The sequence below is a fragment of the Taeniopygia guttata genome, chromosome 3 (assembly GCF_048771995.1).
Source record: "Taeniopygia guttata chromosome 3, bTaeGut7.mat, whole genome shotgun sequence".
NCBI classification, from domain to species: Eukaryota; Metazoa; Chordata; class Aves; order Passeriformes; family Estrildidae; genus Taeniopygia; species Taeniopygia guttata.
The window spans coordinates 2,136,090-2,149,915 of record NC_133027.1 but is presented as its reverse complement, the minus strand read 5'-3'; the positions used below and the strand labels follow the sequence as shown (position 1 = coordinate 2,149,915).

At 45.7% G+C, this 13,826-nt stretch overlaps 1 protein-coding gene across 1 annotated transcript in view; it reads left to right on the top strand.

Annotated features, from left to right (window-relative positions):
• FBXO16 (F-box protein 16) overlaps nucleotides 1-13,305 on the top strand; it is a 53,408-nt gene extending 40,103 nt beyond the window's left edge. Inside the window, 4 exon segments of the mRNA XM_032747694.3 lie at nucleotides 3,221-3,326; nucleotides 9,371-9,405; nucleotides 9,407-9,564; nucleotides 11,511-13,305. Of these exon segments, the coding sequence (XP_032603585.3) occupies nucleotides 3,221-3,326; nucleotides 9,371-9,405; nucleotides 9,407-9,564; nucleotides 11,511-11,578 (367 nt within the window). The 3' untranslated portion in view covers nucleotides 11,579-13,305.
• The last annotated feature ends 521 nt before the right edge of the window (nucleotides 13,306-13,826 follow it).

The window sequence follows — 13,826 nt, the reverse complement described above, 5'->3', positions numbered from 1 at the left end:
CAACAGAAAACTTCTGAGCCTTTTTTTTGGAAGCACGGGTTGGAGGAGAGATTTTCCACCACACAGAGCCACCCCCGACCCAGGGTGAGCTCCGTCAGTTTTGGGTTTAGTTCAGTGTGGGAAAAGCTTCCCAGTCGCTGAGCAGGAAAATTAAGAATAGCAAGGCTCAGACGTGCAGCCGAGGGAGTGGTGAGGTGATAAGAGATACAGACAGGCTTGGATGACAAATTGCCTGGGAGGGGTTATCAAAATCCCTCAATAAAATTATAGCTGTGACTATCGGTGTTGTAATTTATCACAGAGATGATTTCTGGTAGGTCTGGTTTGTTTTCTGCCTCAATTGTCCAAGCAGCTTTAAAAAAACAAAACAAATATCCTCCAGAGATCAGCAAGGATTTGCCTCTCTGGGCACAAAGAAAATATTGCATAGGGGAAGTGAAAGATTTTTATCAGAAGCGAGTTAGGAAATATTTCTGTGGGGCTCTGATCCGCCTCCAGAGGCCCAGGAGGGCGTTTCTGTCGGGCTCTGCGTGCACAGCTCTGAGTTCTGCTGGAAGGCATCTGCTGTTTGTGCTGCTGCTCGCCAATAAATCAACAGATTCGCCTCCCACTTGATCACGGATAACAAATTCCGATTCCGCCGCGCGCTGGAGCCGCGCCAAGGCCGCGGCCTTGCGCCTCAAGACAGAGCCCTGCTCCTTCTCACGGCCAAAAACTCCTTCCCCCATCCCCAGCCTGGGGTAATTTATGGCTCTAAAAACAGTTGGATATTGTCCTGAGGAAATAATTGCTGTCGGTAATTGCGCTGCAGCGGCGCGGGCCCCGCTCCGGACAAAGAGGGGCTCGCTGGCGTGAGAAGGACTCGCGGTGCTCCCGCGTCCCCTCGCTCCTCCCTCCCTTTCTGTGCTGCTCAAAACCAGCCTGAAGCTGTGCTGATGATGGTTCTGAGATTGTAGAAAATCTCTGTCAGCCCCACAGCCAAAGAAAAAATAATAAATTGTCTGTGCTGTTTTTGAGGTTGTTTGTTTTTGTTTATCTGTAACAGGTTCTGTGTGTCCTGCAGGGCTCTGCCCCTCAGTGAGATGATACAAACATTAAATACCACAAACTAATTAAATACCAGAAACTACCTGTGCTATATTTACAATAACGTGCTGATGTAACACCCCTCAGTGGGATGTTACAAACATTAAATACCACAAACTACCTGTGCTATATTTACAATAATGCACCAATGTAACACCCCTCAGTGGGATGTTACACACATTAAATACCAATAAATACCTGTGCTATATTTACAATAATGCACCAGTGTAACACCCCTCAGTGGGATGTTACACACATTAAATACCAATAAATACCTGTGCTATATTTACAATAATGCACCAATGTAACACCCCTCAGTGGGATGTTACAAACATTAAATACCACAAACTACCTGTGCTATATTTACAATAACGTGCCAATATCTGTCACCTACGTTGAACAGTGTGTCCCCAGCCTGAACCAACAGAAAAATGCCAACACCACAGTGAAACATGGAGGGCATGAAGAAGGAGAAAAAGGACAAGACACACCCAATTTCCTCCATCTTGTCCCCTTTGGACCCCTAATCTAGAATCCTAAAATTTTACTTTTGCACCCGTGTCACACTTAATTATTACTGATATCAAACACTCAGAGCTGGTAATTCATCCTGTAAGATTGAAAACTCATCTCCATGGACAGAGATCACAGCCAGTGTCTCTGGGGGCTCTGTCCAGGGGGGTTCCTGACCCCCTGAGACCTTCCAGGGCAGCCAGAGGGATGTCCTGGACTCCCACACCAACCCAGCTCCCTGTGGGAATGTGGAAATGGAAAATATTCCTTAAGGGAGGAAAACGGGGCAAAAAACATCAAATTCAGCACTGGGAGTCCTTCTTCCTTGTCCTCACTCCTCGCATTTTCCCAACCTGGAGCTGGGGTTGCGGGGGTGACCTGACACCACAATTTGGACACCAGAAGACAGCAGCAGATACCTAAATTTACAATAATAATTTACACTAATAATTCAGATGAATAATTTACACTAATAACTCACAATAATATTTTACAATAATATTTTACAGTAATATTTTACAACAATATTTACAGTCGCAAGGCCAGCGCTGATTTCTACCCAAAGGTCACATCGTCATTTTTAGGATGGAAAAACACCTTTAAGATGTCCAACCATAACCTGGGACAATGCCAGGGCCACCAAAATGACCAGTTCATTCCCAGCTGGAATATTTTAGAGGGAATTATCTCTCTTGGCTTTTTTTGGTTTATTAACAGGTTGTGGTTTTCTTCCGTTTCAAATGCTGGATTTGACTTTATGGCGCTGGACTGGGATGAGGGAATACTGGAGACGTGCTGGTGGTGTGATCCTGGTTTTTTAGAGGATAAAAGCTGATTTTAGAGTCCATTTGTGCCCTTTATATCCATGGTTTTGTATTCCTACTTTTTTAGCTGCTCAGAGACACTGGGAGAACCACTCAGAGCTTCTGCTTTAAATTCCCAGATTCCATATCCCGGAATTTGAATGTGGAATTAATGCCTCCGGATAATGAACCTGCCCGAGTGCTGAGAAATAACAATGCCTCAGAGTCTGGATTTTACTCCTGATATTGTAAAAAAAATGTGGCTACTGGCCATATTCCAGTGCAATTCACTTAATTTTCACACTCCGAAATATTCCTGTTCTGCCAGTTAATTGTGTTGAATTTAATAGCAGCTGCATATATTGCCAGAAATATGCAAATTTATGTATAAAATTATTTGACTACAAAAAACACTGAATAAACCTTGCTGGAGGGGCAGCCCCCAGCCTTTTTTACACTTCAGGTCACACAGACTTCACTGAAAACTCCCAAATCGATTCAGCTCAACTTCTTTCCTGTGAATTTCCCCAAGGAGCTGTAACACCTTAGGCAGACTTAACTTAAATCACTGAGTCCTCAGCTTGTGTTTGAGTGCCAGAATTTATCACAACTTAAAAAACAAAACAAAACAAAAAAAAATGAAGTTCCCACCTTCCCCTGAGCCCCGGTGGCTGATTGTGCTCTTTGGGGCAAGATAAAAAATGTGTTATCTCAAGGCACGTCTTGAGAGAACACAAATCCCAAAGGATTTGACTTTTATCACCCCCAGGGCAGCAAGTGCATGGAATTTATTGGAATTATCGCGTTCTGCTCTGCAGGAGGAGCAAGGGAGGAGGCCACACCCCGGACCTGAGCAGGCAGGAGGCCGAGAGGAAGAAGAGAGCAGCTCGTGGACCCACTCCGCTCCGGGAGGTGAAATCCCCGGCAAGTGTCACCAGGGTGTGATTCCAGCTCCAGGGATGGTGGAGCTCGGAGTTGTTCCCTCAGGGAAAAACCTGGGCAGGAGGAGAACACCAAACTCTGAGGGAATCTCCCCGCTGCATCCCAGACATCGCCGTGGGTGGGGAAGGGACAGTTTCTTGGTTTGAAAAGAGAGGAGGCTGTGAAGGAAGGCAAAAGCCTCCTGTGAAATGGAAAATGTAAACCCCCTCCCGCCGAATTACCACAATTTAAAAAAAAAACTCTCAGGCAACAATATGGGAATGGGATAACAGTTCTTTACTAGGAGAAAAACTAAATAAAAATAATAATAATAAAAAAAATGTAATTAGTACAAATGATGGAGTCAGAAACCTGACACCTTGAGGAGTCAGGGTGTTGGTAGCAGTCCAGTTAAATGGTGGCTGCTCCTCCTGGAGCGGCAGATGAAATGCTGCTGACGCGGTGATCTCTAGAAGGGTGGAGTTTTCTCTGAAGGTCTGGTAGATGTTGGGCCTGGTCTTCCTCTGGGAATCCAGCAGAGAAGAAGCTGCTCCTCTGGGAATCCAGCGAAATGGCTGCCAGTGTCTCAAAAAGTGCTGATTTTATGCAGGTATGGCTGCTTGGCTCCTCCCTCTGGGCGGAGCATCTCACCATGGGATGATGTCACTTTTCCATCATGCAGTGAGTCATTAATGGCCCATTAACAGAAGATATCTCCCCGGTGGGATATTATTCTTGGGAGAGATGAAGAAACTGCCCAACCTCCTACAGATGGCAATAGAATCCATGCTGATCTTACAAGCCAGGACAGCAGCGCTGTCAGTGCAGAGAGTGACTCTGTTATTTATCCTCTCCTCTGCCCCAAAACCCCTTTTCATGCTTTTCACAAAGTGCTGCCATAGTTCTTCCACAACTCTTGTGCCTTTTCCCAAAATCTCACGCCTTCGGTGTCGGAATCTGTGGTGTTGATGATTCTGAGATTGTAGAAAATCTCTGCCAGCCCTGCAGCCAAAGAAAAAAATCATAAATTGTCTGTGCTGTTTTTGAGGTTGTTTATTTTTGTTTCTCTCTACCATGTTCTGCTGCCCTGCTGCAGCTCTGCCCTCAGTGGGATGTTACACACATTAAATACCACAAACTACCTGTGCTATATTTACAATAATGCACCAATGTAACACCCCTCGGTGGGATGTTACAAACATTAAATACCACAAACTCCCTGTGCTATATTTACAATAATGTGCCGATGTAACACCCCTCGGTGGGATGTTACAAACATTAAATACCAGAAACTACCTGTGCTATATTTACAATAACGTGCCAATGTAACACCCCTCAGTGGGATGTTACAAACATTAAATACCACAAACTACCTGTGCTATATTTACAATAATGCACCAATGTAACACCCCTCAGTGGGATGTTACACACATTAAATACCAATAAATACCTGTGCTATATTTACAATAATGCACCAGTGTAACACCCCTCAGTGGGATGTTACAAACATTAAATACCACAAACTACCTGTGCTATATTTACAATAACGTGCCAATATCTGTCACCTACGTTGAACAGTGTGTCCCCAGCCTGAACCAACAGAAAAATGCCAACACCACAGTGAAACATGGAGGGCATGAAGAAGGAGAAAAAGGACAAGACACGCCCAATTTCCTCCATCTTGTCCCCTTTGACCCCCTCATCTAGAATTTTAAAATTTCACTTTTGCACCTGTGCCACACTTAATTATTGCTCATATCAAACACTCAGAGCTTGTAATTCATCCTGTAAGATTGAAAACTCTTTTCCATGGACAGAGATCACAGCCAGTGTCTCTGGGGGCTCTGTCCAGGGGGGTTCTGACCCCTGCCAGGGCAGCCAGATGGAAGCTCTGGACTCCCACACTTCGATCACCGCGGTTCGACGTCGGTTGGTTCTGCGCACCCTGAGCCCGAGCGAAGCAGCCCCAAACCTCGGCACTGAGAGCTCTTTGTGCTCAGGGCTGCTCAAACAGGACATTCCCCCATGAAAGGAGCCCAGGGAAGTCATTCCAGAACATTCCACGGGGTTTTGTGGCTCTGGGAACAAAGGAGAGGCGGGAGGAGGCCGCGCTCAGCAGCGCGTCGCGGCTCCGGGAGCCGACCTGGCGCTCCCCGAGCGCGGAGGGCAGGGCACGCCTGGGACTTGTGCAAAAAAAGGGTGACAAAAAAGAGAGGCATTGTCTCCCAGCTGGGGAAGCATCCTCCTGACCCAGATACAGCCTTGCCTGCAAAGAAATGGATTCTGGCACAGAAAATGTCATTTTTCAGCCTCTGTCTTCGGCTTTGCACTCTCAGCAGATCAGCGTCCTCACACTTTTTAAATTCTTTTTGCTGTTAAATGCTCGAGATGGAATTTCTTGTTTGGACTCAGAGCTTCAATAGTTCTTATCTCTGTCGCAGTCTCACGAGCAGTGAGTTCTGTAGCACTTCACCCTAACAAACCAAAAATGGAGCTGCAGCCTGGAAAGGAACACGGTGTTCCCCACCTCTCCCTCTACAAAACCTTCTAAGGATAAAAGAATTAAAGAAAGAATAGAATAAAAGAATAGAATAAAAGTAAAGAATTATTTTTAATTTTAACCCAATAACCAGCCACCTGTGGCCTGCAATGTGGACTTTTTTATCCGATTACACAAAACCACCCAAACCCATGGAGAACAGGGTGAAGAAAACGGATCATCCTCTGCCCTAAAACCTCCACCTTGTTTATATTTATTACTATTTTCTAAAACCCCAAACTTGAAGTTTTCCACTTTGTGATATTACACATTTCTATTCAAACTCCATGCTTGTAATCCCAGTGCTATAATTTAATTTTGGAAGCTCAGGTCAAATTCAGAAAATCTAAAATTCTCAACATCCAGGGTTCCAATCCCTTCCCTTCCAACTTCCCAATTTCGAGTTGTTTTATTGCCAGGCCACAAGTGGGAGGATCTCATTTCCAAGTAAAAAAATGAGTGAATTTGATTTTCTTTACCTATATTTTAGGAAAGTTATGTGATCTTCAAGTTAATTAACCCGCAACTCCAATCAGGAAGCATTTAAGTGATAAAAAAAATCAGAGAATCGCGGAATTGTTGAAGTTCAAAAAGATCTTTAAGATAATCCAGCCCGATCATTCCCTGCCACCACTGATCCATGTCCCCAAGTGTCACTTCCAGAGGGATTTTTAATCCCTCCAGGGATGGGGCTCCACTGGAGCTCTGGGCAGCTGTTCCAGGGCTGGGCAGCCATAAATGAGCACTAAAAACAAATAAAACCCAGGTTAAACCAGGCTGATGCGTAAGAAAAAGTAAAAATAAACACAAATATAATTCTCTAGTAATAATCCCAAAATTAATTTCCATTTCTTATTAAAGGTAGCATCGGGAAACCTGAAATGAAAGGCCTTTGAAAAGGTTCTTATTTAATGAAGCCTAAATAAAGAGGCTTAATGTGGAAATCTTTCAGCAAACCCTTAGAAGAATGGGATGAAAGAATAAATGCCCAAGGCGAGCAAACAGCGAGTCAAATTAAGATGAAACCCTCAAATAAATCAATGATCCAAGTGCAGAGCGCAGGTGAAAATAAAGAATATTCCAGCCAACAATGAAGATGTAAAAAAGGGTTTTTAGATGGAGCTCCCAGCCCAGGAGGCTCAGCCAAAATAAGAATAAACACCTAATTAAGGGGACATCCAGTGGCTCCACGTTTCCCTGCGGTGAATGAGAAAACCTGGGAGGGTTTGGAGTTTGTTGCTAATCATGGAAATGTAAATTAACGTCCGAGGGCTCAATTAGAATAAAGGGTAAATTACAGCGAGTGGAGTTAATTAGGTTTGGAATGAAGGGTTCTGCACGTGGAGCTGTGCAGGGAATTCCTGCCCGTCTTTATCCAAGGAAAGGCTTTAAGGACACTCCAAGGGCGTCACTCTGACCTGGAAATTCCCAGGTTTTTCTGGGAAAAGGTAAAACTGGGTGGATCGATGGCAGCAACGCGGGGCTGGCTCTGCCTCACCCTCCCTGCTGCTCCCCAGTTCTTTTTAGCTTTCCAAAAATTATTTTTAGTCCTTAAATAAATTCTTTTTTGACAGGATCAGTCGTCCCTTCCTCCCTGCCTGCGTCCTGAGGTGATGAGGTTGTAGGATTTGAAGGCAGGAGTGGATTTTTTTCCATGGTGTTTTGATGGGGAATTGATGTTCCGAGTCAAAATTCCATTTCCAAGAAGTGGGAATAGCTGAGAGAAAAATCCACAATTCCCAGCACACAGTCCTGTGCAATGTGTATTTATATTTTATGAACCTTACTTTAAATTTTCTTCATTCGACACAATAATGTTTGTTCTCTATCCTTACCAAATAATTTGTATCAAAACCCACGAGCTGTTCTCCTCCAGAATCTGGGGGATTTTTTTTTTAAAGTTTTGGGATCTTCTCAAGGAATAAACTGGGTTATGAATATTTTTTTTGCTTAATTTTTATACTAAATAAAAGTTACACTTTTATTTGAGTCTTTGAACACTGACCAAGCCTGGGGACGTGCACAGGGGAGAATTTGGGCATTAACATATTAATTGGTATGGAGAATTAATTAATGTGGGTTTAGCTTTACTGGCACCAATTTCTAATTGGGTCCTTCTGTCCTTAAGGCACCGCAGCACAGCTCAAATAAAGCAGATTTTGGCTTTATTTTTTAGGAATATCATTAAGGGATGTAATTTAGGCATAAAATTGATAGAATCAATATTTATTGATTTTATTCTATAAAATCAATGGAATAGAATTTGGGAATGAAATTTATAGAATGTATAGAATTTCCCGGTGGATTCCAATGCTTTCAGTCCCTCTGAAGTTATTGGAGATGATGATTTCTCTCTTCTCTTCTCTTCTCTTCTCTTCTCTTCTCTTCTCTTCTCTTCTCTTCTCTTCTCTTCTCTTCTCTTCTCTTCTCTTCTCTTCTCTTCTCTTCTCTTCTCTTCTCTCTTCTCTTCTCTTCTCTTCTCTTCTCTTCTCTTCTCTTCTCTTCTCTTCTCTTCTCTTCTCTTCTCTTCTCTTCTCTTCTCTTCTCTTCTCTTCTCTTCTCTTCTCTTCTCTTCTCTTCTCTTCTCTTCTCTTCTCTTCTCTTCTCTTCTTCTCTCTTCCAAAATCCCTTCCCTTTTCCCTTCCCTTTTCCCTCTTCCCATTTCCCTTCCTTTTCCCTTTTCCCTTCCTGGAACTTCCCTTCTTGGAACATCCTTTCCCCTTTCCCTTTCCCCTTTCCCCTTTCCCTTTCCCCTTTCCCCTTTCCCTTCCCCTTTCCCTTTTCCCTTTTCCCCTTTCCCCTTTCCCTTTCCCCTTTCCCCTTTCCCCTTCCCCTTTCCCTTTTCCCCTTTCCCTTTTCCCTTTTCCCTTTCCTTTTCCCCTTTCCCCTTTCCCCTTTCCCTTTTCCCCTTTCCCTTTTCCCCTTTCCCTTCTCCCTTTCCTTTTCCCCTTTCCCTTTTCCCTTTTCCCTTTCCCCTTTTCCCTTTCCCCTTTCCCTTTCCCCTTTCCCTTTTCCCTTTTCCCCTTTCCCTTTCCCCTTTCCCCTTTCCCCTCTCCCCTTTCCCTTTCCCCTTTCCCCTTTCCCTTTCCCCTTTCCCTTTCCCCTTTCCCCTCTCCCCTTTCCTTTTCCCCTTTCCCTTTCCCCTTTCCCCTTTCCCTTTTCCCCTTTCCCCTTCCCCTTTCCCCTTTTCCCCTTTCCCTTTCCCCTTTCCCCTTTCCCTTTTCCCCTTTCCCCTTTCCTTTTCCCCTTTCCCATTTCCCCTTTCCCTTTTTCCCTTTCCCCTTTCCCTTTCCCCTTTCCTCTTTCCCTTTTCTCCTTTCCCCTTTCCCTTTCCCCTTTTCCCCTTTCCCTTTTCCCTTTCCCCTTTCCCCTTTCCCATTTCCCCTTTTTTCCTTTCCCCTTTCCCTTTCCCCTTTCCCCTTTCCCTTTCCCTTTCCCCTTTCCCTTTCCCATTTCCCATTCCCCATTTCCCATTTCCCATTTCCCATTTCCCATTTCCCATTCCCAGTTTTCCCTCCCTGCGGATCCCGATCCCATCCCAAAGCCCATCCCATCCCATCCGGGCCCGACCTCTCCACCCCGGGTCCGTGCCCGCCCGGAGCTCCCACCGGAACGCCGGGATCCGCCCGGGCCCTGTTCGAGCGCCGGAACCGCGGCACAGAGCAGCCGGAGATGCCACCAGGGTGGACACCGCGTCCCCACGTGAGTGTCCTGTCCTCGGGGAGCTGCTCTGGAGACAGCACCCACACCGCGGAATCGCGGAATCATGGAATGCTTTGGGTGGGAAGTGACCTCAAATCCCATCCAGTTCCACCTCCACCACCTTCTGCTGTCCCGCGGTGCTCCAAGCCCTGTCCAGCCTTTCCTTGGACACTCCCAGGGATCCAGGGGCAGCCACAGCTTCTCTGGGAATTCCAGGAGTTCCTTCCCTAATCCCACCCAAATCTCCTCTTTTCCACTTCCACAGCCATTCCCTGTGTCCTGGCGCTCCATCCCTCGTCCCAAGTTCCTCTTCAGCTCTCCTGGAGCTGCTCTTGGGGGCTGAGAACCCGGGGAACCCAGAATTCCCAAAAACGAGGAGGCAGAGCGACAGGATCCGATGCCGTTTCCATGGCCTTGGCTGTGGAAGCTCTTCCCGGTGCATCCCGAAGCTGCCCAGGGTCCGGAGCCGGCTGGAAAAGCCTTTTTGGGGTCTCTGGGAAGTCCTGGTGGTCCACCTGGTGGTTGTCACCCTGAGGAGTTCACTCTGTGACCGCTGGTGGGTTTTTGTGCAAAATCGGTGAAGAATGCAGAGGGAGCAAAGAAAAAGAGGATTTTGATGGAATGCTGTTGGGATTTTAGGAAAGACACCGGGGCGCAGTGATGGGAGATCCTACAGGTGAATAATTATCCGGTAATTATTGGTGATCCCATCTAGACAGGAGATGATGGAGCACATGGACACCTCCAGGATCCCTTTGGATCTCCCAAGCTTTGCCTTTTCAGCAGATCCATGGGTTCATCTCCACGAGGAGAATCCACAGTGCAAACCAGAGATCCCAAATCCCTGTGAGGAGAGAAAGGATCCAAGAAATAGATCAGGAAAGCTCCGGAATGCTTGGATTGGACCGGATTAGGGATTGGATTTAAATAGATTTTAGGAATATTTCCTTTGCTGGAAGGGTTGTCCAGCCCTGGCACGGCTGCCCCGGGGTGGAGTCCCCATCCCTGGAGGGATTTAAAATCCCTGTGGATGTGGCACTTGGGGACACGGATCCGTGGTGGACGTGGCAGTGGACTCCACGGTCTTGGAGAACTTTTCCAACCTCAACAATTCCACGAGTCCATGGATGATGCCGAAGGAAAACACAAGCAGGAAGCAGAACATCAACACATCCCGGCCATAAAACCACCAGGATCAGGCTGGAAAATCCCGTTCCCTCATGGGGCTGAAGCCATACGAGGTTTCCATAAAACAGGCCCCTGATCCTGGAATCCCGGATAAAACTGGGAATGGGGAGAAGGTGTTGGAGTCTCTCTGAGCTTTTCCATGAGGAGAATTCCAGTGCTGTCAGGATGTGGGAGAACTGGGAATTCCTGCAGGGAATGGGACATGGAGGGTTCCAGGACAGGCCGGGATGTGCCAAATCCCATCCCAAGCTGCATCCAGGAAAATTAAAAACTCTGGAAGAGGAAGGGGTTAGGAGGGGAAGAATCTACCCACACCACTGAGGAAATGATCCCTGAGGGGATTTGGGGCAGTTCTGCAAGGAAAAACTGTGTTTTGGGTTTTTTTGTGTCACAGAGACACAAATTCTCTCGTAATTCCTTCAGTGACCTCTCCCAGACCTGTGTGAGATCCGCCAGGCTCTTCCCAAATCAAACATCCCAATTTTGGATGGGCTTTTTTTTCCAGCTGGGATTTGCCAGGTTGTCAGGAGGGGACAGAAAAAGGGAAAATGTTCTGATTGATGATTATTTTTCCCTACAACGAGATCCCGAGTGGGAATAATCTTCCCACTCAATCCAGATTTGGAAATCTATTTGAGATATTAAATTCCACTAAAATCCCAAGGACTGACTGAGCACTTCAATACTTTTAGAACCCGAATGCTCTGAGTTAATCCGAATTTTCCAAGTCTGATTTTTATCTTTTTTCTCTCATGCAGCACCTCCTCCGTTTGAGGCTCAGCCCTGGCACGTTCCTTCATCCAACCACGGATCCGACACGGAGTAAGGGAGGATCCACAGCATCCTTCATCCAAAAGAACATTTGGGAAAACGGCAGGAAAGTTCCTGCTGGCTTTGGGATCTGAACCTGTTTTCCTGTGGCTGGTGCTACGTTCCTTTTCCCTCTGGGCACACCCGGAATTTCCGGAACTTTGTCCACGGAGAAGCTTCCTTAGATCCTTGCCTGAGCTGCTGGATCTCACGGGAGGTCGCCTGTGGATCATTTGGACATCCTGGGGCACATCCCATGGAAAAACCTGGAGACAGAATTCCCTTCTCACGTTAAAGCAATTCCATCTTTTCCCTTACGACGGCGAGAAGGAAATCAAATCCAACACTCTGGATTTGCACGTGGATCCACGAGGAGCTGGGATTTAAGAGATTGGGAATCCCGTGCTCGCTCTTCTCTTTCTCTTTCATTGGTCTTTTCTGCAATTTGGGAAATTCCCAGAAAATGAAACCAAGAGCAGTTTTTGAGGATATTCACCCGAGATCTGGGACGAAACGGAACCTTTCCACGCATCGGGAAAAATCACGGCAAGCGCAGGAATCCTCAGCGTTCATGGACAAAAATCACATTTCAGGGGAAATTCCAACCTCCAATCACAGAGTCACAGAGTTATTCAGGATGGAAAAGACCTTTTAGATCCCCAAATCTGCCCCCATCTTCCTTTAAACCGTGTCCACGGGTTTTCCGGACGCTCCCAGGAACGGGGATTCCATTCAGTGGGATGAAGATTCCATTCTTTCCGTGAAGAAATTGCTCCTGATGTCCAACCTCATCCTCCCCTGGTGCAACTCAAGGATGTTTCAACGTGGATCAGGAGGAAACTTCTGCTCTGGGAGCAGATTCATCTGTGTCCCCTCAGGGATTCCCAGATTTTGGGAACACCGCGGCATTCCACGGACACGGAGCATCCAAATCATTGATTTGAGAGCATCCAAATATTTAATTTTACAGTTCAGTGCAGTTCCCTCTCCCAGAATTTGGGGGTTTTTTTTCTGGTTTTCCTGTGTGCTTGGAAGGACAAGTTAATCCCAACCAACACAAAACCATAAAACCCGACAAATCTGAGCTGCCACCTCCCAAAAACTCAGCCAGGAACTTGCAGATGGGAATTATCTCCTGTATCCTCAGACCTGTTCATTATGCAGGAGAGAGACTGATGGATTTTGATGAAGAAAGTGAAATTTTGAGAATTTAAAGTGAGGTGGAACAAAGCAAAGCATTCACCAGCATCATTCCCTGGAATTTGGAATTGCAGATCTCTCCTCACCAGCCTTTTTTTTTTTTTACATAGGAAACCAAATTAAACCGATTTCTCCACAGGTTCTTCCTTGGCTTCCTAAATCCAAGATTTTTTATTTGTTTTGTTTCCATTAGGCAGCAGTTGAGGTCAGATCCACGTTCCAAAGATGGAAATTATGTCAGTGGTTTATCTTTCCCCATCAATATTCCCTGGAATTGTACAATTCCCGGGATCTGAGTGGTCTTGGACAGGCTCTGTCCATTTTAAAGCACATTTTAAAGCTTAAACCTTCCCTGATTTATAAATTTTTTGTACTTATTTTTGTACTTTATTTAAAAAAAAAGTTATTAAGAGAAGATCGAAGCTTTAAAATGATGCTTTAAAATAATAAACAGAACTGCCCAGGAGCGTGTTGAGCCAAGTCAATTATCCTCGGAATACCAGCAGAGCGACAGAAATTAATCAGAATAAAATCAGATGTACTTATGTTGTCTGTGGATGTTATGTGGATGGGGGCAGCAGGTGGGAGGATTTTTGGGAATGCCCGGCTCCCAAAATGGAATTTTCCTGAGGATTCTGAGCTAAAGAAGCAGAAATTTGGGGGTAGAAAAAAAAAATGTGGCTTATGTGGATGGGGGCAGCAGGTGGGAGGATTTTTGGGAATGCTCGGCTCCCAAAATGGAATTTTCCTGATGATTCCAAGCTAAAGAAGCAGAAATTTGGGGGAAGAAAAAATAAAAAGTGTGGCTTATGTGGATGGGGGCAGCAGGTGGGAGGATTTTTGGGAATGCCCGGCTCCCAAAATGGAATTTTCCTGATGATTCCGAGCTAAAGAAGCAGAAATTTGGGGGAAGAAAAAAATAAAAAGTGTGGCTTATGTGGATGGGGGCAGCAGGTGGGAGGATTTTTGGGAATGCTCGGCTCCCAAAATGGAATTTTCCTGAGGATTCTGAGCTAAAGAAGCAGAAATTTGGGGGAAGGAAAAAAAAAAAATAAAAAGTGTGG